At 48.5% G+C, this 23,565-nt stretch overlaps 1 protein-coding gene across 2 annotated transcripts; it reads right to left on the reverse strand.

The window, feature by feature from the left end:
• Positions 1 to 285: 285 nt before the first annotated feature.
• Positions 286 to 23,509, reverse strand: Mpp1 (membrane palmitoylated protein 1). 2 transcript variants are annotated; one of them, XM_004648244.2, is made up of 12 exons: positions 23,260 to 23,509; positions 15,323 to 15,466; positions 15,003 to 15,081; positions 13,401 to 13,486; positions 10,050 to 10,118; positions 8,220 to 8,416; positions 6,738 to 6,844; positions 5,150 to 5,230; positions 4,251 to 4,331; positions 2,349 to 2,551; positions 2,081 to 2,155; positions 286 to 915 (listed from the first exon to the last, which is right to left on the reverse strand). In XM_004648244.2, the coding sequence occupies exons 1-12, from the start codon at positions 23,359 to 23,361 to the stop codon at positions 739 to 741; spliced, it is 1,401 nt and encodes a 466-aa protein (XP_004648301.1). In that variant the 5' UTR covers positions 23,362 to 23,509; the 3' UTR covers positions 286 to 738. The 2 variants fall into 2 exon arrangements, with proteins under 2 accessions (XP_004648301.1, XP_023564236.1); XM_023708468.1 differs by lacking the exon at positions 5,150 to 5,230 and having other exon boundaries at positions 23,260 to 23,485.
• Positions 23,510 to 23,565: the final 56 nt, after the last annotated feature.

A 23,565-nucleotide genomic window follows, 5' to 3' on the forward strand; every position in this document is an offset into this window, starting at 1 on the left:
AAGGCCCGGTGGTGCCAGTCTCCGTGCAGCTGCGACAGCAGAGGCCACCCTGCCAGTGGTGCAGCCCCTGCTTAGCGGATTCTTAGTGGACACGCGTGGTCCTCTCCCACCAGGTGGGCCCTGTAGTGGAGTCTAAGGGGCTTTTTCAGACACTGCATGTACGATCAGCCACAGCTGGACCCAAGGAAGGCATCTCGTGTTGATGCCACTGCCCAGTTTAAATGCCGCAGGTAGCACTTCCCTTTCTAGAGGAGTGTGCTACAGACAACTCCAGTGACGCACTCATGGGTGTTTTCACAGCCACATCTTTATTGCTTTGAACATTTCCCTAGAGCAGGTAGCTCGCACAGCTGTTTCATTTGGCATTTTGGAAAGTCGAAAAAGATGCTTTCTCCAAAGTAAGGAACAATGAAAAGATAACCCAGGGCAGTGGAAGGTAGAGAAGCTCAGGCTTCAGAGGGACAGGATGCACTGCTTTTTTGGTGCATCTTCGATTAGCAATTGCACCTGGGCAGTACTTCTGATTCCCAGACACCGCTCTGAGGTCCGATCAGTGGAAGGAAAAGCAAACCCAGCCCTTCAGGAGCCTGAGTGACAAGATGATCCTAGTGGCCTATCCGGGACAGTTGCAGAGTGCTGGAAGCTTACAGAATTAGTTAAAGCAGCCCTTTTGTCTTAAAGCAAGGGGAATGGAGTTCAGATGTAGAGAGAGGCACGCTAGCTCCCCATGCTGCAAGCTTAGTAAACCCACGAGACAGGCACCCACTGTGGAGAGGTGCATGCTTGCTCAAAGGCTTGCTGCAGTTTCTGAAGGGTTTCATCAACACCATTATTGACCAGGGAGAGGTCAAAGTAGTGAGCATACTGGCTGCGGATAGCTTCGGAGTCCTTCTGCAGCTGCTGCAGGGCTTCCATCTACAATAAAAAAGAACCATGGGTGAAGTAGGTATAGCACCCCAGCCCAGAGAGGCCAAGGCTGGGCGTGAAACAGACATTGCTGCTGCATTACTTGGCTCCCCATCAACCACTTTTTTTCTTGCTGGCTGCAGGTTGAACCCAGGGTCACTGCACACCCTAGCCAAGTGCTCTACACTGACCTACACTCCTGTCCTCCTCGCCACCTGCCTAGAGGCCCAAGCTCTGAAGACCCTGGTTGCTTCAGAGGTGGGCAGTTAGGAACACTTGCAAATCACAGAATTTCCAGCTGACCAATGGTAAATGGAGTCTCCTGGGAGGCCAGCAGCCAGCTGGCCTAGGCTTCACTAGCCCTTCCACAGCCACAAGAGCTGTAACTCTGGGCCCCTCACCTCAGATCATCCAGCCACAAAACAACCAGTCATTCAGCTAAAAAATGAAAAATGCCTGCTAGTAAAAGACATGCAAAGCGGGAGGACACTATTTGTGACATAAAGGGCCAATTGCCCTAATGAAGAATTTCTAGAAATGGTGAAAAAAAGGCCAGTAACCCAGTGGAAAATGACCTAAGCATATGGTGAAATAATTCACAGAAAAAACAATACAAATGGCTCTTTTGTTTTGGGGGGAATATGGGGAATCAAACTCAGAACCTCATGCTTGCCAGGCAGGCAGTGCACCACTAAGCTAAATTCCCAGCCCACAAATGCCTCTTAACAGCATCAAAAACTAGTTACTTAGAGTGAAAGGCAAAGTATGAGATGCCTTTTTCCCCACTATTAGATTGGCAGAAAATGAAAACTAATAACCACGTTATGGGACAAAAGGAAACAGGTACTCATAGGCCTTCTGTCCCCACAGCCACCCCCTCCCAGGGGTTTGGTGCCATCGTTGTCCCTGGAGCTCCCTCTGCCCAGCCCACCCAAGCCAGCACCCTCATGCACAGCAGGATCTGCTCTGCCATACACCTCTGCTGAGGGACCCAGTCATACCCCTCAGGACAGAGACAGTCTCATTTGTTTTGGCCTTGTTACCTAAGAAGGGGTGGCGTAGCCAGTGGAATAACTGCCAAATGAATGAACGAACAAATGAACAAGACACTGTGCTTCAACTCTTTGCAAAGCCACCTGAGGAAAGCCCACCACTTGCCTGGCCGTGCCCTCACCTGAGTGCCCTGATCAGTAGGTGCGATGAATACAATGAAAGGTGAGAGCTCTGCTGTCCGAACAATCTTCAGGGTCTACAAGAGAATGAAGAAATGGAAAGAAAGGAAAACAGGAGTCAAAACTAGGTCCCAGTAAGTAGCCTCGGCCTTTACCCGCCCCGCTGCTCTGTGTGGGGCTCTCCCCACTGAGCACATGCAGCACCCGAGCTCCCACCAGACTGCCAGGAGCTGGCGTGCCCAGCACTCCTGCCTGCCCACACCTCTGCACCTGGGGCTCGATGTCGAGGATAGCGATCTTGTCCTGCTTATGAATATGGTGCACAGTTTCAAATTTGGTCCCAAACATGTTGCCCTGGTAGCTGCCGTACTCCAGGAACTCATTCGCAGATATGCTCTTCGTCATCTCCTCCGTCGAGATGAAGTGGTACTCCTTCCCGTCTTCCTCATTCTTCTTCGGTGGCCGTGTTGTGTCTGTGGACAGGGACACCAATTCCGGGTGAGTTCAGGTCCTCACCATCTCTGTATGAGGCAGAAAGTGTGACGGGGGTGTCCTTCTGTGGACTCCTGAAGGGTGATGTTAGATGGCAGTGCAGACCAAGAAAGCCATCTGCCTGGAATATAACTTTCAAGAAGCAAAGCCCAATGCAAGAAATTTGTGTCATCGTCCCTACTGTGTTCAAGTGACATTTCTCCAACCACCAAGCCTGGGAATGCTAAAGGTCAGAAATGAAGGAATGACAGCTAAAAGTATTTTCAAGTGACCTCTGAGCCAGCCATGTGGCAAACCCCTGCCACCTCAGCACTTGGGGGCTGAGGCAGGACAGCTGGGAGTGCAAGGCCAGTCCGGCTTCACAGCATGACCCTGTCTGAATCTGCATTTTAGCTGTCATTCCTTCATTTCTGACCTTTAGCATTCCCAGGCTTGGTGATTGGAGAAATGTCACTTGAACACAATAGGGACGATGACCAAAGCAAAAGGCGGTGGGGGAGGGGCCTCCGGACAGCCAGCATTTCCCCTGCTCACTCTTCCCTGTGGACCACTCTCAGCAAAGCACGTGTGAAAAGGCACAAGTTCTACCAACAGCTTCACCTCCCCGCCTCTGGCACTGAGCAGGACCTCTAGGAATATTCACAACACTGCTGAACCGATTCCCTGCTGGTCAGGCTCTTCCTAAGCACTGCTCAGATTTAAAAGGTATTTCATGAGAACCAGAGCAGCTTAAATGTCAAACAGTGAGATAGCTAAGGAAATTACCCCACATCCAGGATCCAAATAAAACAGCTCTCTAAGCAATGTAGGCAGACAGCAGAGGAATATGAGAAAGTTCATAAAACAAGTTTGGAAATAGAGTATGTAGTAGTTTTTATATATTTATATATTTTATATATATTTATATAACTATATATATATATATATATATATATATATATATATATATGTTTGAACATGTATATATTCAAGCCAGAGTCTTCACACAGTCTTCAACATGCTAGGCAAGGCTTCTACCATTGAGTTACACCTTTTGAATGGAGGATTAAGTTGCTCAGGTTAGCATCAAACTTGTGACCCTCCTGCCTCAGCCTCCTGAGTAGCTGGATTTACAGGCATGTGCCATCACACTCAGCTCATGAATTTTAATTAATAACTTTTAAAAGAGTAAAAAATGTTTAATACAACTTCTGTTACCGGTGTATAGAAGAGAACAAGACAAAGGGGCTGGCCAGATAGTTCAGTGGACTAAAGTGCCTGCTTAGGCACACGCAGGGGCCAGGGTTTAGATCCCCAGTGTGCTATATTGGCCCCGCCCCCGGGGCACACTGAGATAGCAATTGAGACTGGGCGTGGTGGTGCGCGCCTGTAATCCTAGTGCTTGGAAGGCTGAAAATAGGAGGATCACTGAGTCCAATCTACATACTGAGACCCTGTAGACCCTGGACTAAAATACATTTAAAATAAAGAAGAGAACAAGACAAGTCATCTTATTAGTTGAAGCAATGGTGGGTATAAACTTTTCTTTGCAAACCATTAGATATTATAATCAAATGTTCAAACATAAAACTATGAAGAAAGGCTACACGGTATCTCAGGCAGACGGTGGATAGCAACCTGAAATGCGGATGCCTACTGCCCAGGTTCCCTGTGGCCCTCCGAGGTGCAAGCGTTACTTACAGGGGGCCGGGTACACAAACTTCTCCGGGTTTTGGTTGAGCAGGGCATTCTTAATGTGGCTGCGACCCACCCCACTGGCTCCTACATGGGGAGAAAAGAAGGTTTCCTTACTGGTCCCAGACAGCGGGCCCATGAGTGGGATGGAACAGCTGCTGCCAGAAACTGGGGGCCACCGAGTTGCTTCAGGTCTTCTTTTATCCATTTGGGGGGAGGAGACATTTTTAAGGGCTAAGCGTCGGGATGCAGCACATAACTGTCATTTCCATAAAAGCAGCTAACATGGAGTTTTCTGTTTATTTTCTAAGTATATTCACTTTATGAGTTTCCAAAATTAATGGAATATGGGGCCGGGGAGATGGCTCAGTGGAATAAGCACTTCCCTGGCAAGTGCAAGGGCCTGAGTTCAATCCCCAGTTCCACAAAAAAAAAAAAAAAAACAATTAATGGAATAAAATTTAAATCAATATTTTTGCTAGGACTTTCCCTCAAAGTGTAACAGATCCTCTAACCAAGCCACAGTTTGGCTCTCAGGACAGGAAGGTGAGCCATTCACCAGGGCCAAGGCCCCATGCGTGGGGAGCAAGGACTCGTTGCACGTTAGGTCAGAGTCATTTGGGGCATATGGATAGCTACGCAGCTCAGAGGACTCAGAAGGCCCTTGCTAGGCTGGTGAAGTTGTAACTTCATGCAAACCACAAGCTTGTAAGCAGCACACCCTCCTGTCACCCACAAGGACAAAGAGGTTTAGGGCCAAAGCCAGCTAAATAACCGGAACCCCGTAGGTTTGCTGGGCAAGTGAGGCAGACCCGGGGGAAAGCTCTTCGTGCGAATTCGGACGGGAAACAGGACGGAAATGCGCTCTGGAAGTAGCAAAGCAGCAGAGGGCAGTGAGAAGATACCGATGAGCACCAAGGTCTTCCTCTTGAAAGCAGGGAGCCGCACAACTTCCTCATACGAAACAACATCCAACTGGTCAAAAACTGGAGACAAAGAAAATGAAGCAGCATTCGTTTGCAGAGCCCGGCTGGGAAGGGCTGGCCGGCGCTAGCAGCCCACACCAGGCCGCGCAGAGGGGTGGGGGTGCAGAGGCTAGGGCGGATGGCTGGGGGAAGCCTTTGGATCTTTATCTTAGTGTGACAAGTGAGATCTGAGCAAGGACTGGTGCGACCTGGCTCAGAGAGGCTAACTCTTGGATGCTGGGTAGGAGACCAAGCACAGGGGCTGGGCTCAAGGCTGTAGGACCCTAACTGCACCCAGCCCCAAGACTCCTATTGAAACTGTGGGGAATCTGAACTGAATGTGACCTTACTGGGGAGCAAGAGAGCTATGCCCAATCTAATCAGATGGGTTAAGCCTGGCTAGGGCAACCAGAGGGATACTGATAAGAACGAGGAAGACCAGGACATCACAGTAAAGGAAGTCTCAGTAAGCTGCAATACACCGGCACATTCTTTGGGCATTGATGTGCTTTCCTCAACAATCTCCACTTGAACCCTGACATGACTGTCAGCTAGCTCTGTGGATTCTGATCTGTCCTCACTTTTTAGCCTCTCCCTGCTCATCCTCCTTCCTCTGTCTCTGAAGTGACTTTTCTAGTCTGTGTCCTTCTTCCTTCCTCCTAGTTTCAGTAATCTGGTGACTCGTTTCCAAGCTAGATGGCTCCCCTTGGAACTAGCTCCCTCTGGTGTGCAGCACTCAGGACTCAGGGATGCCAACACAGTGTCTGCACTGCCTTACCTCAGGGACACCAAAGACCTGACTGCAGCCGCCAGCTCCCAGCCCTAGCTACTCCTGTGCAGGTTTCTGACATGGTTGACCATGTTGGGTTCTATGGTTTCCTCATGAGCCTTTCTGTTTAGAATGTTCCCAACAGAGTGGAAGCATTCAATGAAGGGTAGCTGAAAGGCAGACTACTGTTCACTTGTTATCAGCAATCTGCTTGAGTCTATGTAGAATTTTAATATACAGTTAGCCCTCATATCCAAGGGTTCTGCATCCCCAGATTCAACCAAGAATGGATTGAAAATGTCTGAAAAAAGTGGGTTTACACATACAAAATTTTGTTCTTGTCATTCTTCCCTACATAATCCAGTCCAACAACTACTTACGTAGCACTCACAGCATTTTCAATGAGGATTTATCAATCTGAGGGTTTGGCTATACACAGGGATGCCAGAACAAGCCCTTACGGATACCAAGAGATCACTGCTATTTCCGGCTATGGAAGGTTAAAAAAAGCCAGAATTAGCTCTCAAGAGAGTAGGCTCCTCTCTCGGCCGCCCAGGGCTTGTGGGCAGGTGAAGTTACTGTCACTTGAGGAAAGCATGGGCCTGGCTGGTGACCTTCCTTTCTACTGTCACCGGGCCTTGATTGCACCAGAACACCTAGTGCTCTGGGGGACCAGGTGCTGTGCTTGCCACCTCTCCTTAGCTGTTTCAAGCCGGGGTCCAGGCTGGAGCCAGAGAGCAGGGAGCTTGGAAGGCTTACTTGAGCTGTGCTTGGCCAGGTACTTGTCTTTGTACTTCTTCTTCTTCCCAAATGGACTGCAGCTCGGGGCTTCACTCGGAGCAGACTGAGCCATGCTTGCCACTCTCCTGGCAGGAACAGATGACCAAAGTGTAAAAGCTGCAGGCTCTCAGTGTCTGAAGAGCATTAAGGAACTGCTTGCCTTTCGACACTCACGTCCCAGGCTGGCTGACTCCCTTCCTTGTGCCCTTGTGCAGTGGCCCACATGCAGCTTCGTGCACCGCTAGCTCCAGCCCACCTACCTGTGCGCCCGCACCCACCTACGACATTGCACTCGAGCATGCACACAGCTGCCAGTGGAAGTTTCTCCAGAAGGCAAGAACCCTGACTGCATCCTACCCTTAGTGCAACCTGCCTTCCCGGGGCTCTGTCTGCCTTAGAAGTGAACTGGCCAGGCAGGGTCCTGCCTTTGTCTGGCTACCACAGGAAGGGGCCTCAGGTCTGGCATCCAAACCACAATGGGAAATGTGTTGTCCACTGCAATCCGGTATTATGACACACATATCTAAATACAGACACACACACTTACAACCAGGACGACAGCTTCGTGAAACACCTTCCATTACTAGGAGCAATGTATATTAATGTCTCTATTCGATGTCATTTTTTAAAAAAACAAACAGTTGTTGCAGTCCACCAAATTGATTTCTGGCCTCATTAAGGAGCTGTGGCCAACAGTTTCCTTTCCTATTTTCCCAGGTCTTTTCCAGCCATCTGCTGCTCCTGAGCTTGCAGGGTTCTTTGCAAGGTATTGGCTCAGAAGATGACCTAGGTCACAGCCAATCAGCACAAGGCTTTGAGCAACATCACCCCGGGTTTGCACTGTATTTCTTCTGCTGCTCCAATGCCAAGTGTGTTTCTACAAAGCACATCCCGTGTTTCCGTGCCATGCTTACAATTCCCTTCTCCTGCATCATCCCTGGAGAGGAGATCAAGCAGAACACTGGCTTCCAAGTGCAGGACTGATATATGAAACAGCACCCTTGAGGCTGTGATCTCTATGCTAAGTGCGTGCTGCAGGGGCACAGGGAGGGTCAGTGGTGAATACGGACTTTTCTACCACTCCTGTGGCCACTGAACTAACCTAGCACTAAATAAGTGCAATCTGGTGGGGACAGGAATTACTTCTTTTGTGTCAGGAATCTGCACAAAAGATACATGCTCAAAATGTGACCGCTTCCTGCAAGACTCATGAGTATTCCCAGAAACAGCACAGCGTGGGAAAGGGAGGCAGAAGACGAGCGAGGGCTTTGTCAGTGCATGGAAGGCGTCTCAGGAAACAAGGGAAGCAGAGCTTCCCCTGGTATGCCAGGGAAGCCAGGAGGCTGCCTAGGAGAGACAGCGACAACACAGAAGAAGCCAGAGTCATCAAGCTAAGCAACTGTTGGTGGCAGCTCTGTGCTCTGGCCACCTGCAGAGTCCACGTGCACGGAGATAGCTCACCATTCCTGCAGCTCAGGGGAAGGGATCAGTCCGGCAGACTCCTTAGAGGAGCCTTCAACCCGCCCCTGCCACCAGTTGCTGTCATCCTTGTTGATGATCTGGATAATGTCTCCAGTGACAAACTTCAGTCCCGCCTCCTTGCAGGGGATCAGACTGTCCTTTTTGGGATCGTAGTCAAACTGTGCTCTCATAAACATCTGAAAAAAAAGGAAAGGAAGCCTCGGGCAGCAGCCTTAGGAGAATCACTGCCTCAAGTGTGACAGGGACAGAGAAGCTCTGTTGCTGCTCGCTCACGCATTGGCAGGTAGGCCAGAGTGGTGAGCACGAGCACCCAAGAGAAGGGAGGCAGGAGACAGTGCAGCGCTCTCAAGGGCCTGGTATCCCATCTGCGCAGGGTCAGATCAAATCCTGGAAACGGAAGGCAATGAGCCGCCTTCCTGATCAGCACGTTTGCACTTACTGGATCTGAGCTGTGTGTCTCAGAGTACAGAGCAGCTGCTATCTAGAATGTGTTGTTCTCTTGATGAGTACGCTGAAGAAATCTGGTGGGCCCTTTCTAGAAGACAATCAACGTGAATGTGGCCCAAGGCTTCAAATGTTTACAGGGCCCACTGCATTTATCTGGGAAGTGTCTGCAGTGACATACCGCAGTTGGATCCCCAGATCCCCAGCACCACATTAGCCCTGCCCTCAGGGTGGGCTGAGCCAGCCAAAAAAAAGCAAGCTGAGACAGTGACTGAGACTGGGCATGGTGCTGCACACCTGTAATCCCAGCTCTTGGGAGGCTGGAAAACAGGAAGGATCACTACGAGTCCAATCTGTGTAGTGAGACCCTGTAAACCCTGTACTAAATACGTAAAAAAAAAGGAAATTGTATTCTACTGCTTCTGAGAGAGAGAGAGAGAGAGAGAGAGAGAGAGAGAGAGAGAGAGAAGAGAGGAGAAAGAGAGGGAATTGAAGAGGGAACAAATGGCTTTGCTGGTAAGTTTTTCAAACATTATCTGAAGAAGTAAGGGTAATCTCATACAAAATGAGACATTTTGAAATGATGGCATTTGCTAACTCATTTTATAAGTCTTGCATAACCAAGATACTTAAATGTGACAAGAATCTTATAATCTTTCTCAGCAATAGAGATGTAAAAATCGAAGCAGAACAGTAGAAATCAAATGTAACAGTGTAAAAAAAAGACAATCACAATAATATACGATCTAGTTCAGCAACACAAAGGAGAAAATCGGATGTTCTCACTAGATGAAAAAAACTTTTTTTTTGAATTTTAGGGAAGGGTCTACAGGGTGTTCAGGGTCTTACTACTAGGTTGGACTCATAGTGATCTGCCTGTTTACAGCCTCCCAAGAGCTGGGATTACAGGCAAGTGCCAGCACACTCTATCTCAATTCCTGTCTCAGTGCGCCCCGGGGCCGGGGCCAGCAGGCAGGCCTGGGGACCGAACCCCCAGCCCCTGCGCCCGCTTGCAGGTGTTCTAATCTGCTGAGCTATTTGACCGACCCTGAAGAAAAGAAAATAGTAAAATTCAAACCTCATTAAAGATTAAAATTCTTAGCAAGTTAATGAAGAATGACTACAAAAGCCCTTACAATATACTACACAAAAATCAATTCATCATCTGATCAACCCTAGGGCCACCCTCACCCCACTGCCTGGCTGACTCCTAAGGGGCTTTAGTTGAGAGAGAACCAGCGTGTGTCTAATGGGACCCTGAGCTATGCAGCTGCACACTTGTGACACATTTAGAAGGTAAAGGTAGACTCATACAGTCAAATCTCAAGGAAACTAAAACACAACAGAGAGAATGGCGCCACCTACCTGTAGTGCAGGAACACGACTTTGCTGGTTGGGAATTACTTTTAGTGAGATCATTCCTTTGGTTTCCTTCTATTAAAAAGAAAAGAAATAAAATTGTAAAGAAAATTAACCAGAATGACTTCAGGTTCTGTGGAGTCATTCCCCCACCAGAGTCCCAGGTTCTCCCCCTCAACAGCCATCTTTGTCCTACATTTGGAGATTCTTGTAGGAAAGTTCCTTCTGAAACCCAAGCATGTGTGTCCCATAAACCAGAGTAACAACATGAAAACACACAAAGAATGGTGAAAAAAGCTAATTATTTCCTTCTCCCACTCTTTTGTTTTTCTAAGACAGAGGCTATGTGGCCCAGCCTGGCCTAGGTGACCTTCTTGACTCAGTCTCCTGAATGCTGGGATGACAGGCCTGCACCACTGCACTGGGCTGCCTCCTTCCACCCTTGACCCCTTCCCCCAGGTATTCAGAAGTTCCTAAAATAATCCTAGCACACATAGTCCCACCTGCCACAACAGGCACTGTGAAAATATACCTTAGAATTTTTTTTTTTTTTTGCGGAACCGGGGAGTGAACTCAGGCCCTTGCGCTTGCCAGGGAAGTGCTTATTCCACTGAGCCATCTCCCCGGCCCCATCTTAGATATTATATTTTCATTTTTATAGAATTGACTCTCACTGCAGAAATGCAGAATCAAGTGGTAGGAACTTGTGAGTTTTAAGAATTATCCTCCAATTATTGTCCCCCAAAGAGTGTAACAATTCCACTTCCACCAAGAGTGGAGGATAACTCTTTTCCTCTAAATTCTTGTCAGAATTACATATTAATGTTCCTTTTTTAAGTTTTTTGAAACAGTCTCATAACACCTTGTACTAGCAATTGTCCTGCCTCAGCCTCCCGTCTGCTGGGATTACAGGTATGAGTCACTACTACCAGCAACATTCTTTGCAAATTTATGTCCATCTGATAGCTGGTATATACTTCATGGCTCTTTTTTATACTTTTGTTAAAATGTACTTGAACATTCTCCTCTTTTCTCTTTCAATATGATCCTGACATTTTTATTTTTATTTTTATTTTTATTTGTCGGAACCGGGGATTGAACTCAGGCCCTTGTGCTTGCCCGGGAAGCACTTATTCGACTGAGCCATCTCCCCGGCCCCTTCAATGTGAGAAATAAAAATTATGTATTATTTGTCATACCAGTATGCAATGTGCTGTTTAGAGCTAATTAACATGTACATTACCTCACATATTATCTTTTTTTTTGTGATGAGAACATATAAAATTTGCTCTCAGCAAGTCTCAGGAATACAAGTCATTGCTATTAAATCTGGTCACCACATTGCCCAAAAGAGCTCTTGGATTTCTTCTTCTCTACCTGGAATTTGGAATCTTTTGACCAACATCTTCCCACTACCCTGCTCCAAATCCAGCCTCCAGTAAGCAGCATTCTACTGTGTACTTCTACAAGCTGGACTTTCTAGACTGCACATACAAATGAGTTCTGTGGCATTTATCTTTCTGTGCTCAGTTTACTGCCTATAACGTCCTCTTGGTTCATGTGCTTTGTGGAAAACACAGGACTTTTCTCCTTTCTGAGGTCAGAGGAGTATTCCACTATGCGCACACATCTCCTCTTCCTTGCACTTTGATTCTATGTCCCTAGTTACTGTAATGCTGTGAGCTGGGATGAATGAGTGAGTATCTTTTCAAAAGCTTCTTCATATTTCTTTCACCTACTTTTCTATCCGGTTGCTTGTATTTGTATAATAAAGTTTAGAAACTCTTTGGAATCATTAATTTTTACTAGTGCACCATCTCCTTCAGCAAGCTTATTTTTATGTGCTCAGTGTTCGAAGTCCCTTTGGGTGTCTGTTCACTGAAGTCACTCCTGGTACCAACTACTGTTACTCAGGGTCCCAGCAAGAGGTGGCACATGCCTGAAGCTCCCAGGTACTCTGGAGCCTGACATAGAAGATTCCCAAATTCAAGGCCAGCTTGGGCAGCTTAGCCAGACCTTGTCTCAAAATAAAAAATAAACAGCTGTGTGTGGCGGCTCACACCTTTAATTGCAGTACTCTGAGAGGCTGAGACAGGAGGATCACAGGTTCAAGCCCAGTTCAGGCAGCTTAGTGACTCTGCAAGACCCTGCCTAAAAGTAAAAAATCAAAAGCACACTGGGAATGTAGCTCAGTGCCAAGGGTTCAGAACTGGGAAACTGGGGCCAGGGAGATAGTTTAGTAGAATAAGCGCTTGCCTGGCAAGCACAAGGGCCTGAGTTCAATCCCCGGTTCTGAAAAAAAAAAATCAGGACTGGGAGACTAAGTGCCAGGAATGTAGCTCTCTGTTAAGAGCGAGCCTGGGTTCAGTTCTCAGGATTGCAGGAAGGGGAGCTGAAGAGCTAATGGAGGAATGTTCACATATTTGTGGGCAATGGAGTGAGAGGGTATGAAAACTGTGCCTCCGGGTGAGGTCTAGCCTGCGACAAACCAGCCTAGTAGGAAGGCGCACGGAATATGAGCCTGATCTCATCTCTCGGGCGCTAACTTGGTGCTGAACCCACTGAGCCCAGCTGACACAGGACTGGAGTCGGTGCACGGCCAAAGAGGGGAGTGGGCAAGAGGCAGGAAGGGCCAGGAGGGCACTGAGCAGAGACCTGAGCACCATGCTGCAGACAGGTGCCAGGCACGGGCCAGCAGCACCCTCAGCTGTGCGTTTACGGCCTCTTCTTCTCTCATCAGAACAGCTTCAGGAGGTATGATTAAGGACTGCTGTCTTCAGGACCGGCCAAATAGCTCAGTGGATCAGGTGCAGGGGCTAGGGGTTCGATCCTGGGGCCTGTCCCCAGAGCATGCTGAGACAGCAACTGAGACTGGGTGTGGTGGCGCGCGCCTGGAATCCCAGCTCTTGGGAGGCTGTAAACAGGTGGATCACTATGAGTACGACCTAGTAGTGAGACCCTGAGCACCCTGTAGACCCTTCCCTAAAATGCAAAAAAAAAAAAAAAGATTGCTGTCTTCACTTTGAAGATGAGAAGACAAAAACTGAGATAGTAATTCACCCGCTCAAAGTCAAACAGCCAGAAAAACCGAAGTTCAGAGTTGCCACAAAAGACCAAGGTCTTCAGACCCCCAGCACACTGTTCTAATACCCAACACTGACGCTCTTGGTTATCTGCCCTGCTTTACAGTTTCATTTCATGAAAGTGGAAACATGTCATCCATTATATAGAATAAATATCAGAAATAATCCCAGAACCCTCAGGAAAGTATAAACACTTCGGTAGAGAAATGAGATCCACTGATGTCAAACGCCTCGATCCTTGTGGAGACGTTCATCTAGCAGAAGGAAAACCTACCATGGCCTTCTGCAGCTGATCCACCGAGTGGTTGGTCACGTTCGTGCCGTTGATCTCCAGGATCTCATCCCCCACATGAAGGGAGCCTGCCAGGAAACAAACCTTAGCGCATAAAAGAGTAAAAGTTCAAGCAAGCTGTCCATGCAATGCAAGATCGCACAGGAGAGGAACCGAGATCTAGAGCATGGTATAAGCCTGATTGTGAGAGATACTCAGATGGAAAGCATGTGAGCACAAGAGACAGAAATAAATGTCTTTTTGAATTCCTCAAAGGCTGTGTCCAGGCAAATACCTCATCCTCAACTTAGTGCACCTAGCATGACTCCTGACTCCGGGAGACTCCGACACACCAAGCAAGGTAAGGCGAGGTGTCGGTTCACCCAGTTACCAGTCCAGCGTTCCTTTGTTATTGTTTAGCTAAAGCTCCAAACTGCTCCCAAATGGTGGGGTTAATCACTGTTTCGAGTCTGTGCAGAGTGGTTACTAGGGCCGGCCAAACAGCTCAGTGGATTAAAGCGACTGCAAGCAGGCACAGGGGCTGGGGTTCAATCCTCAGGCCTGCCGTGCCAGCCCCGCCCCCGGGGCGAGCTGAGACAGCAATTGAGACTAGGCCTGGTGGCGCACGCCTGTAATCCCAGCTCTTGGGAGGCTGTAAACAGGTGGATCACTATGAGTCCAATCTAGTAGTGAGACTCTGAATACCCTGTAGACCCTTCCCTAAAATACAAAAAAAAAAAAAAAAAAGAATGAAGAGTGGTTACCAAGTTACCAATATTTGCCTTATGTCGGACATCAGAAAAACCCTAAACATAAAAGGGTAAGAGTTAATACAGCAGGAAAAACTCACTTGCGTAGCCATAACCCCAACATTCGGAAAAGTTCCAGGCGGGGCTCAAAGAAGGGCTAAGCACAGGCTGGCATTAGCTACTGAGAAAGCATGTCCTATTTTAACATACTGTTCTGTTCTGTCATCACCCTCTAAAATAGATTGCCCTAAAGGATGCACTTGAGACTTGAGGGTGCTTTAGCACTGAGGCAACACAAGATCAATGTCGGGTTTCTCTGTTATAAATGGCTAGCTCCAGCACGGTAAAGGTGGTCTGTTTTCTTCTCTGCTGTAGACTCAAAGTCTAATGCACTGGGTGGCATGGAGCAGCACTTCAAATATTAATTAACTAGAAAAGCAGCAGCAGAAAACAGTGCACAGGAAGGCTCCGAGGGAGGGGTGCTGGAGCTGGGCAATTTGTATCAAATCTTTTTTTTTGGCCCACTCAGCCCACCCTGAGGGTGGGGCTCATACAGCATGTGGTGCTTTACACCGCTGAGATTTCTTTCTTTCTTTTTTTTTTGGGTGGGGGAGCCAGGGATTGAACTCAGGCCCTTGCACTTGCCAGGCAAGCGCTTATTCAACTGGGCTATCTCCCCGGACCTGCATAGATTTCTAAAGAGCCACTTATGAAGACAGATAGCAAAAAACCTCCTGGCACAGTCATAGAAATGCTACTAGTTTTGAGGATTATAACTATCATGTCCCACACCACCGAACAGGGAATAAATGATTAATTCCAGAATAAAGCCTGACCTAGGACCCCCACAATGTACCTTGTCTGTGGATCATGCCACCGTGAAGGATCCGGGCCACAGTACATGACTGTTTTTCATTCAGTTTCAGAGTGATTCCCTGCAATAAAGGTAATGGCACAGAGGCTAGATTTAAAGCTCTCTTTGAGGTTATCTTTCAAAGAGCTGAAGGCAGCTTCTCAGGACAAACACTTCCCATTTATACCTGGGAGGGCCTCAAGCAGAGCAGGCAGGAAGCTTGCTCTGAGCAGCTGCTCGTGGGGACTAAGAGACACATGGCAGAGTCAACGCTTGTGGCCCAGAGACTCACAGAAGGGAGACGGCACAACGCAAGGGATTACCATGGGCTCCTCTGTGACCTTCTCAAACTGTATGAGCCGCACTTTCCGCACCTCCTGCCCCTTGGCCTGGGCAGGGCTCCCTGGGGCAGCAGATCCGTTGGCATACATGTCTTCAGTTACAGCATTCAGCTGGCTGGCCACAGCCTGCCGAGTTCAAATAAGAAAGGAGAGGATGAAACAAGCAGCAAAGGCTCAGGCTCAGCCCGCCAACTGCAGCTCAGAAAGGTCCAGCATCGCTGTAACTGGGAGGAGAAATGAAATTAAAACCACAACAGCCTCTCATTATACACCAGCTACAATGGCTCAAATAAAAAAGACAGATGATACCAAGTACTGGAACTCTCATTCGCTGCTGAAGGAAGCGTTAAACGTCATGGCCACTGTGCAAGGCAGCTTGGCAATTTCTCCTGTAAAGTTAAACACAAGCAACAATCCAGAAAACCCACTCCTACGGATTTGTTCGGTATAACACTAAACATTGGTGCACACAGAAATTTATAAATGAATATACATAACAGCTTCATGTTCATAATAGCCAAAAACTGGAAACAAGCATTTCAGCACAGGAACATATGAAAGGTTACTCTCCGGCAATGGAAAGGATTGAACTATCAATACATGCAGTATGGATAAATCTCAGAAAAGTTATGTGTGGTGAAAGAAGACTTATAAAAAGGAGTACCATATGCCATGATTTATATAGGGTTTTTCCAACAAGCGAAACTAGTATAGAAACTTAAAGAACAGTGGTTGCCTCTGTTGGACTGTGGCAAGGGCTGGCCAGGAAGGGGCACAGGAGGACTTTCTGGGGTGCTGATAATATTCTGTATCATGATAGACTTATGCATTTGCTAGCATTCAGCCAATTGTGCACTTGAGATCTGTGCATTTCGTGGCACGTAAATTTTACCTCAAATTAACTCCTAAACAAACATTAGACTCTAACCAAAGATATGCATGCTGAAGCTCTTAAACATCCATTGCTATAATGTCTTCGCATTATTTTCATTGATTGATTTAAATGTATTTAGTACAGGGTCTACAGGGTCGCACCACATAGTCAGCACCACACGGTCACTGACTCATAGTGAGCCTCCTGTTTTCAGCCTCCCAAGCACTAGGATTACAGGCATGCGCCACCAAGCCCAGTCTCATTCGCTGGCTCAGGGTGCCCTGGGGGTAAGGCCAGCATGGCAGGCAGGGGATAAAACCCCGGCTCCTGTATCTGCCTAAACAGGTGCTTTAATTTACTGAGCTATCTGGCTGACCCCCTGTGCCTTATTTTGAAATGCCACCCCCTTGAAAAAAAATAGCAGAGTGACCAGGTGTGGTAGCACACACCTGTAATCCCAGCAACGTGGGATATGGAGGCAAGAGGATCACATCAAGTTGGAGGCCAATCTGAACAATTAGCAAGACACTGTCTCAAAATTTAAAAACAGAAACAGCTGGTGATGAGGCTGTAGCCTGAATGAGGCCCTGGGTTCAAGTCCCTGTACCACAAAACGTGGGATGGATGGGTGGATAGGACAAATGTAGCAACATGTTAACTGCATATCTCTACCGAAGAGATGCCACTCCACTCCCACATGCACCAAAAGAGGTGGACAGCAATGTCACTACAGCACTCTTCATAATGTTATGAAATTAGCATTTTGAACTGTTTGCCTAGTAACCCGTAAATGCCTCTCTATATTTTCTAAGAACAAAGGCATTCTCAAAACAGAGGACAACATAGATACAATGCTGTGAACATTTATATAATATCATCATCCAGGGTCCCAATAATGGCCTCGGTAGATCTACCTTACCCCCCAAGGCAGGAACCAACCAAGGGTCATGCAATTTTCTTATCTCTTCACTTTTTCTTAATTTAGCAAAGCCCCTCAGTCTTTCTTTGACTTTCACAGACTTGACATTTTGAAGGATGGACTTAACTGTTTTGTACATGTTTCTCAAACTGGATTTGAAGGCTGTTTTGCCACAGTTAGATTGGGGTTCTGCATTTTAGGCAGGAATCCCATATAGCGATATTCTTCTTACACGCCCAAAGCACCACACGCATGAAAGCCCCAGGCAGCCACTCTTTTCCTTGGAAAGCTTCAGTCTTCGTTGGTTCTCACTCATCTTACCGGATCTACTAATGGTAATGTAACTCTGGGCTTGATGAAAGAGCTGTCACAGTAACAAAGACCACACGGAATCCTCTGAAGATGTTCCCTACCCATCCCAGTAAACTATTAAAAAGCAATATGGCTGCCAAGGGGAGGAGGAACAGGCCTGACCCAGCGTATAGAAGGGCTGGTTTGGCATTTGGGCACAAGCCAAACATTGATGGCCACTGCATCCCGGCCATGCCCAGGGGTGAGCTGCAACACAGTGGGGAGGGTGGTCTTCCCAGGAGGAAGATCTGTGAGGACTGTGCCTGGTCACCCGCTTGTCAGAGAAGCGCTGGATGGGAGTATCTATTTCCAAGAAGCACACAAAGGCCCAGCTATGAGCCCAGAGAGAAGCGGACAGGAAAGTGGGAGGTGAGGAGGTCTAGAACTCAGACATGCATCTTTTATAAAATCGGGATCCGAATTCAGTGCATCTTCCCTAGGAGGTCAGCAGGAGCTGAGCGGAGGCAGTGAGGTTTGAAGCAGTGTTACTGAGTGATCTCACATGTGGGAAGTACTGGGAAACAGAAACTGCCTCGTCCAGCAGCTAGAACTTCCCAAAACTCACATGACACCAAGTCAAATGACACTGCACTTTAACAGAACTGTCTAAAATAAGGCTGTCATTTGAAAACTGAGTTAAAGATACCTGGAAGTACAGAAATCCACATAATCCCTAGGTACTCTCTAGTAGAGGAGCAATGATTCAGTTAACTCTGAATGGGGACACACCATGGCACCATGACAAGGAGTTTCTGAGGTCATGTGGAAGCCACATTGCTATGTGAAAACAAAACACATGGGCACAAGTACACTAGCAGCAGTATAAACAGGGAGAAAATGAACGTATTCATGTCTGCAACTGTGGCTAGAAGGAAACGGAAGAAGTAGAGGGTGCTTCTAGGGATGTAAGCTGGATAGGTGCACGACAAGGTGAGAAGGAGGTCGCTTGTGCAGTGTCACCATACCTTTCCAATCATGTACTAGAAGCACACACTGCTTTAGTGAAAGAAAGCATAAAAGAACAAAAGCGAGGTTAGAAACTCAGGGTGTATCTCTTCCACAGAAATATACACACTGTGTTAGCTACTGGCTCTTCGCTAACAGCCGATAACTTTGGGGCGAGAGTTTTGACCTTCCTGTGCTTCCATCTCCTCAACTGAGATGAGGCCAGAGGCAGAATGGCCGTGTGGGGCTGCGATGAACACGGGCTTAGCGTAATGCCTAGAAGCACTTGGCCACTGTGGGCCACAGCCAGTGAGATGCTGCACAGATCCGCTGATCCTGAAAGATGCTGCTAAAGAAAATACCCAATATTCAAAATCTCATGCGTGTCTTCACCTTTAGGTCACAATTATTCATTTCTAATCAGGCAAATGAAAGCTTCTTAGTCCCAACAGCCTGACAAAACACAATGCTTTCTACTCTGACAAATGGAATTTTCCTAAGTGCCTGGGCTTCGTGTCCAAGGTAGCAGCCTCAGTCCTTGCGTGTGCCTGGTCCTCCCTCATCCACAACTCTTTTAAAGTGAGAGCAAAGGGTGAGGACAGAAACCCACACACCGAAAGAAAACACAGAACTTATGGGAGTGAAAGCAGAAAGTGATGTGGGAATGGGCATCGGTCCAGAAGAACCAACAGATCAAGCTGGGATATGTGCTGCGATGGGCAGAGATCTGTGCTGCTGTGCGGAACGCAAGCTTGGGTCAGCTCTGCTTTCCAGGCAGGAACAGAGGCTTGCCCATGGCCCCACCCCACACTCCTCATGGCCACCTCTTCCTGCAGTGCTGGCCAGCACTGTGGGGTACAGCTACCCCAAGCTAGGCCCACGGGGCAAGTGCAAGCAGAAGCAGGGCTCTGCAGGTGAGAAATAGGATGTGGAGTGGCAATCAATTCTAAGAGTGTACAAACCATTTACTGATTTTGACTTTTTCTTTCTGTTTTTTGTATTTTGTACAGGCTGTTCAGGGTCTCACTACTAGATCGAACTTGAGTGATCCACCTGTGTACAACCTCCCAAAAGTTGGGATTAAAGGCGCGCACCACCACACCCAATCTCAATCGCCCTCTCAGCGCACCCTGGGGGCGGGGCTGGTACAGCACTCTGGGGATCTAACCCCAGCAGCTGCATGTGCCTAAGCTAGCGCTTTAATCCCCTGAGCTATTTGGCCAGCCCATGTTTTGTTTTGTTTTGAGACGTCTTGTTATGTAGTACAGGCTGGCCTTGAACTTACTATGTAACCAGGCTGGCCTCAAAGTTTCAGCGGTCCTCTGTCTCAGCCTCTTAAGTACTGACAAGATAACAGGGATGCATAACCATGCCCAGACAATTTTCACTTTTTTGCATCCTCTCACAGACAAACATGGAAACGGTTATAGGTAAAGAACAGACTGCACATGTCAGCATCATGAAGATATTAAGATACACACATGATAGAGATGGAAAGGAACAAGAAAAAAAAGAGAAGGGGCCACCAAACTTGGGGACATGAGAGAAGTTCTAGCAGCACTAGCATGGGCTGGATGGGAAATCAAGGAATAAACATACACCATTCCAAGAGCAGCAGCAACGCAAAACCCATGGCCCACAAATCTGTTTTATTTATATCTGCTGTATCATGTTCTCTTTGAACCGTCCCAAACTCTGAAGACTGTACTTTTGCTTACTGGTCTTTTTAACCCCTCGAAATAGCAACCAAACAGCAGAGATAAGAATTTGATTTTGGCTCGGTGTGGTGGCACTGCATGTAATGCCAGGATAAGTTTCAGCCCAGCCTAGGCAATTTAGAAAGACTCTGTCTCAAAATTTTAAAAAAGGGCTGGGGATGCAGCTCGGTGCAAAGACCCTGGGGTCAAGCCCCACCTCTAAAAGTGAACTGCATTTAATGAGCAACACTGTTTCGATGGCAGAGCAGGCCCGAGTTCTCTGGGGAATGCTGCTACTTGGGTTTCCTGTTTTGCTTCCACAGAAGCAGACCTTTGCAGGCTTACAGAGCACACTGGTAGATAAAGCACACCGGAAAGGATGTTCAGTCACTTGGCCTTTGGACTGATGGATGTGCGCTCAGATGGATTTAGTGCCTGGGAAACAAAGTGCCTTGTTAATGTGTGATTTTAAAACAGTGCCTGCCAGGAAGTCCTGCATCTCTGGCCTTCCTCCCACCCCAGTTCTCATCGGCTGAGAACAAACAGAGTTAATTTCTTTCTAATTCCTTGGAGCACTCTTGGGCTTCTCATAGTTCTCATGTTTGTCCCAAAGTGGCCCACGCAAGGAGTGGGAACCTGTGTGCACCCGGACCCAGGCACTGCCTGCCAGGTGCTGCAGGCCACCCTCAGGATGTGCCGTCCCGTTCCGGGCTCTGCTTGCCTGCTCGGCCTGGTCCTAAGTTTCTCTAAGGAAGCAGTTCAGAGAGCAAGGCGGTAGGCTGAACAATGTTTGCTCTCTCCTCTGTTCACTGGTTCACTGTCGCTTGCTCATAAACCCAGCAACTGGATGAGAAATCCAACCTCAGCTGTCCATTCTGCTCCCCACAACACCCTCCCACTCCCAGCCCCACACGCAGCACCCCAGGCCAAGTCTGTTTTCCTTGTCTCTTTGATTCCAACTTCCTTTGAGCAACTGTCTCTGCCCTTTGAACCCCACGCAGATGTTTCCTCCCAAGGAGTGGCAGAGCGCTGTGAAGCAGTGAGGGGCCCGGCTGGGACTACAGTGGCAGTCTGTGCAAAGGCCCAGTAGCCAATGCCTAACACAAGCACTGTTTGCAGAGGGGGCATGTGGCCAGGGAGTCTGCTCCTCATTACTCAGTACTCTGCATGAGAAAGAACTTTTATTATTATTATTTTTTTGATTGAGGCCTTCACACTGAGCTACATATTCAGTCATTTTTTAATTATTTATTTTGAGACAGGGTCTCAGTGAGTTGTACAGGCTGGGTTTAAACTTGTGATCCTCCTGCCTCAGCCTCCCAGAGTACTGGGATCTATCGTCACACACCACCGTGCCCAGTCTGGTTGTATCATTTCAGGAGGAACTACTTCCATTCGAGGTTTCTCTTTTCACACAATGTGTCCTAGAAAATCGGGTGTAATTTCAAACTTATTTTTCCCAATTTTCCCAGTATGTGCTTTCAAGTCTGTCTTCTCTTTCTTTCCTTCACATCCAAGACCTTCCCGATTTTCCCAGGCTAAAGTATTAGTATCCCCTGCAGATAAAATGAACCCAGAGACGCTGTACTGCCAACCCATACCCCCAGTCCTTTTTTACTTTGAGGCAGGATCTCTCTAAATTTCCTAGGCTGGCCTAGAATATATGATCCTTCTGCCTCAGTTTCCTAAGTAGCTGGGATTACAGGACGATGGCATATGCCCAGGTTCACATTTGTCATGTGATTTACCATTTTTTTTCCCTACTTTATTTGTTCTTCCTAGAGAAGACGCTGAAGTCAGGAACAGATATTTCCCTCAGTGATACTGATATTTTGAGTCACATAATTCTTTATTGTGAAAACTACACCTTCCCCCAAGTTGTGACACTCAAAACTGTCTTAAGAGGATGCCAGCAGGGAAGACTGAAGTCAGCTGACATTTCAGTGATGTGGAGATTTTTTTCTCCCTAAGCAGAGGATTGCCCTAGTCCTTCCGTGTTACTAAAAAAGGATGATGACTGTGGCAGATGGAGAGGTTGGGGGCCTCCTATGTGGCTCGGTGGCACAGCGCCTGCCTGGCAAGCCCAAGGTCCTGGTACCAAAATATTCCAGGTACCAAAAAATAAAATAAAAGGAGCTTATACAGCATGAGTACACCAAAAATAATGTACTGGAGGAGGGGAAGTGGGGGGGGCGTCAAGGCCTCGGATTAGGAAACTGGGATGCAACTTTCTTCACATGGGGCTTCTTTCTGATTATGGCCCTTTTTCCCTCATCATTTCACATAAAGAGCGATACAGGAGAAAATCCTAACAGGGCTTCACTTGAGTCCCCTTCCCAGTGAAGCCTTCTCTGCTTCACCTTCCTCTCTGAATGTTCTGTCTAACCAACAGGTACTGTTCAGTAGCTGTCTGTCTGCTCTGATGCCAGTTTCGCTTTAGTCCTAGCACTTCCGCAAGTCCCAGAGGCAGGGACAGCTGGGGGTGGGGGTGGGGGCATCCCAGAGGTGAAGGAGGGCGTTACAGTCTGGGGCTGCAGGTGGCTCTGTGCTGTGAGCAACACGAAGTCTCTCCTCAGGGCCCGAGGACAGAGCTTAATAGCTGTTTGCGGGCATCCCTGGAGGCTGGAGGTCAGAACTGCCTCCGAAACGCGTGGCCTCCTTGTCCGCTCCCCAGACCCCCATAAGCCACCCCAGCCGCCCCCAGTCTAGGGGACTGGTGGGACAACGCTTCAGAGCCACGTCTGGTGACCTAAAACACAAGCACCACAACAACAAGGCCGACCTCCTCTCGGACGTGTGCGTGCAAATCTTTCTGCTGCTGACTTCCGTCCGCGGGGAAGTTTGCCCTGACCTCGATCGGCACCGTGTCCCGGTCGCGGCCTCTCTGGTTCCCACAGGGAAGAGACGGTGTGGCCAAAGCGCACAGCCCAGGGCCCAGCAGTGCCCAGCAGGGCGCTGGGCGAGTCTCCACCGGGTGAGGCCTCCGCTCCGCCTGGGGGCCAGGACCCCCGAACGCGGCCTCCCGGGGACCGACCTCTCGGGGTCAGTCTACGGGCGGGGAACCCCGTGGCGCATGGGTAGGCCTGTTGTTGCGCGGGAGCCCCGCACCCTGGGAAGCCACGGAGCCGCTCACCTCGGGCCGGCTGCGCTTCTGCAGCAAGTGCTCCAGGTAGAGGTCGGAGAGCGCGGTGCGCATGCTGCCCCCTCCCTCGCCCTCGCTGGACTTGAGCGTCATGTCGTAGCAGCGGGGACGCCGGGACGTGGGGCGAGGGGTTGGAACCGCTGGGCGCGGGGGCCTGCGGGGCGGCGGAGGCGGCGGGGACGCAGCGCGGCTGCACCGTCACCAGCCCGCGGGCTGTGCGCCGGGAGGGCGGGGCGGAGCTCCTTCTATGCCCCGCCCCCAGGCCGCCTACGACCCGCCCCGAGCCCTGCCCTGCCG

This window comes from Octodon degus, unplaced genomic scaffold (assembly GCF_000260255.1).
Source record: "Octodon degus isolate 3935 unplaced genomic scaffold, OctDeg1.0 scaffold00373, whole genome shotgun sequence".
NCBI classification, from domain to species: Eukaryota; Metazoa; Chordata; class Mammalia; order Rodentia; family Octodontidae; genus Octodon; species Octodon degus.